Source organism: Diaphorina citri, unplaced genomic scaffold, assembly GCF_000475195.1.
Source record: "Diaphorina citri unplaced genomic scaffold, Diaci psyllid genome assembly version 1.1 scaffold1844, whole genome shotgun sequence".
Lineage (NCBI taxonomy): Eukaryota > Metazoa > Arthropoda > Insecta > Hemiptera > Psyllidae > Diaphorina > Diaphorina citri.
In genome coordinates this window covers 7,721-11,109 of record NW_007379270.1, presented here as the reverse complement: position 1 = coordinate 11,109, position 3,389 = coordinate 7,721, and the positions used below count along the sequence as shown (strand labels likewise).

The following is a 3,389-nucleotide window of genomic DNA, read 5'->3' as shown; positions in this document are numbered from 1 at the left end:
GTAAATGCAGTTTTTTTGTGTTATTATGTCACAACTTTGGTGCTCACTGCAGCATTGTAGGATTTTCCCAATATCTCAATAATCCTAAAATCCAATGTTTACCTACCATGCTGGCACCGGTCGCTATGCGCATTTATATGTCATAGCTACTCATTTTCCTCACGAGGCTGAGTGGGCCCCGCAACAGCCAGTCACGGAATCAATCATTTCTTGACCCCACCGGGAATCGAACCCGGGTCTCCCGCGGGCTAGGCGAGCGCAGTGACCACTACGCCATGGGAGCTGACATCTACAAATCTACATATTCTAAATGCCTATTTGGTAATGTATTCCTCATCAGAAGGGCAATGAAAGGAAAAATACCTACTCTCAATTAGGTGCTGGGTCAATATAAGAACACCAGAAGATAGCCTGCTGAAAATATTTGCAGTAAAAAAAAACTCGTACAATTTTTTCTTCAATAATAGACAATTGGATATCAAACCAAGGATTTTCTCAGCACGGTAAACCACAGCATTGATCTCTTACCTCCATAGTTGGGGTTGCCAAACGTGCGATAATACTCGCTCGACCGTTCCGCCCGTAGGATTTTCCCAATATCTCAATAATCCTAAAATCCAATGTTTACCTACCATGCTGGCACCGGTCGCTATGCGCATTATATTACATAGCTACTCATTTTCCTCACGAGGCTGAGTGGGCCCCGCAACAGCCAGTCACGGTATCAATCATTTGCATGATACAAATTTCTTGACCCCGCCGGGAATCGAACCCGGGTCTCCCGCGTGCAAGGCGACCGCAGTGACCACTACGCCATGAGAGCTGACGGGATGAAATTACACAACTATAGTCGGAAGAAATTACGTACTACATATCACAGTGATATACTTAGCCCTGTTGCATAGCACCCTAATTTTGTCTGGCTGGGGGACGTTAAACAGGGAGTAGACCAGCTTAGTCTGGCTGGGGGACTTTAAACAGGGAGGGTAGATACCAGCCTGAAATTTCCCTTGCTGAAAAAAGGTTAAGTCCGAAGGGCATCCGCTCGTAAAATTTTTGTAGCCAAAACCAAATCACAGGCTAATTGAGAGGCTGACGAAAAACGCCGACCCCGTCTGAACACGGGAAAAGGCGAAGAAAAAGAGAAAGAGAGTGACTTTCATTATAAGTCTTTAGACCTGGGGGTGCCCACATGGTCTTCTTGTCAAAATTTGTCAATCCCAGGGTTCGAACCAAGACCCGTACTTACTCCGAGCTATCCACCGTGTCCAGACTCATCTTCATATTCTTAATGAAGATTCTCTTCCTGTCCAACTCCTGACGTAGCTTGCACAACCTCGCTTCTGCCTCTGCCTTATCCAACTCGTTCGTACAATCACCACCAGGGGCGCTCGAGTTGTTTTTGTACAAGGAATCACCGTTAGTCGCGCTGCTGTTGTTTCTGTACAGTGAATCGCCGTTAGGGGCGCTGTTGTTTTTGTACACAGAATCACCGTTGGGGGCGCTGTTGTAGAAGTTGGTCCCGTTGTACAGCGTGTTTTCGATGTTGCTGAGAACGGTGGTGGACGATTGCTTGTTTTGGACGCAACTGTGGAAGGGTCAAAGAGGGAAGTTGGTCATAAAAGAATGGAAAAGCCTCGACTTAAAGCGGTTTAACTTCACTGTATAACTGTTAAGGTGTAAAATTTAGACTCTAAATGAAGGGATTTTCTCTCCGTTCGGCCACAAGCTACCACCTACCCACATTAAAGCTTTTCCGTACACAAAAAGCGCACTCTGAGGCTTAGGTGTAGGAGCAAACAGCCCTAAGAGTAGGGTCAAGCTTCTACGAATCTACTTCCATTACCCGTAACCTGGCGAAGAGAGAAGGAAGACAGGATAGGAGAAAGCCAGCCGTTCCGAGAATAGGATTATTGAGATATTGGGAAAAATCCTACAATGCTGCAGTGAGCACCAAAGTTGTGATATAATAACACAAAGAAACTGCATTTAAGCTTATATTCTACGAGTACTTACATTAACCGTAACCAGGCGAAGAGAGAAGGAAGACAGGATAGGAGAGAGCCAGCCGAACCTTACCTGTTAGGGAGATACCCTCTGGAATATGCTGGTGGTACTGGAGTAGAGGGGACTGAAGAGGGGAGCTTCTTTTTCCGCGACAGAGAGAGGAGGTCGGCTGACGAGATTTTGGCTGAGATCTGAAGAGGACGAAAAAAAGTGGTTGTGTGGAAGAGCTCATTTTTGATAATCCTGTCAAGTTGTTATCTTTTTTTTAGAAAAATAATATTATTAGATAGGTAATTGACTTCTTTTTTTAGAGGTAGATATCTTCTTAGGCAGACTTCTTCCCTTTAACGAGACTTCTTCCCTTTAACGTGTGGAGTGTGGAGATGACAGATATACAAAATAGTGGAGATCACAAAAATACCACTTCAAGGACTTTCTCGAGGGAGTTTTCATGTTTTCGTTTTTATCTTTAGTTGTGGGAAACTTTGTTCAAACTGTCCAAAACCGGTCTTACCAACCGCTTAATACTTACGACAAATTTGGACTCATTTACCACAAATTTTAACTTACTTAGGTATGACAAATTTAGCCTTATTTACCACAAATTTTCATTTACTTACCATATTATTGTCATGGAGGTTTTCACCATTCAGTTTCAGATCTTTGGATTTTGCTGACGTCAGTGAGTTGTTGTTTATGTGCTCCTGAAAATGATAAAATGGAAATCTGAACATTAAATCTATGACGGAATAATCTATAGGACATTATTTCGAGAATTTCGCCAGTGGCATATCCTTTTAAAGGTTCAGAGGATACGATTCACTTGTGCAAACCGGCTTGCACAAGCCAGTTTGTGTAAATGACTTGAGCGTGTAAACCTACCTCCAGCCTATTTAGCTTGGGGGGTAGCGCGCCTGCCTTGTAAGTGCTAGGCCGTGGGTTCGATTCCCGTCCGGGGCGAACTTTACCTAAACAGATGGGGTTCGTTCTCAAAACGGCTGACTTTCCCCTCTTTTGTCCTTCTTCAATTTCGGGGCGATAAGAAATCCGTTGTTACAATTCTCTCTGTCAAACATTTAAACCTCTTTCTCAAGAATTTAGAATTCATCTGAAGTAGATAACTAACTTGTTAGGCGATTGGCACGCGGCGATCGACCGAATAATCAATAAATCAAACAATGTCTCAATTCTTATTGTTCATAGAACCCGCAATTCCGTAATATCAGCCCCCAAGTCCAGCTCCACACAACAAACTCTTTGTAATTTGTCATTATTGCTCAAATTGAGTCCACGATAAAAAAAAAAAAAAAAAAAAAAAAAAAAAAAAAAAAAAAAAACACAAACAAAAAAATCCAAAAAAGTGAAAAAAAACCAAAAAAACA

At 42.7% G+C, this 3,389-nt stretch overlaps 1 protein-coding gene and 1 non-coding gene across 2 annotated transcripts; both read right to left on the bottom strand.

Moving 5' to 3' along the window:
- Positions 1–211: 211 nt before the first annotated feature.
- Trnaa-agc lies at positions 212–283 on the bottom strand. The gene has a single exon. It is a non-coding gene; the product is annotated as a tRNA-Ala (tRNA).
- Positions 284–1,245: 962 nt separating this feature from the next.
- LOC103517431 lies at positions 1,246–3,152 on the bottom strand. Its single transcript, XM_008482466.2, has 4 exons — positions 3,134–3,152; positions 2,628–2,711; positions 2,080–2,198; positions 1,246–1,588 (listed from the first exon to the last, which is right to left on the bottom strand). Exons 2-4 carry the CDS (start codon positions 2,628–2,630, stop codon positions 1,246–1,248), a joined length of 465 nt encoding a protein of 154 aa, XP_008480688.2. The 5' UTR covers positions 2,631–2,711; positions 3,134–3,152.
- Positions 3,153–3,389: the final 237 nt, after the last annotated feature.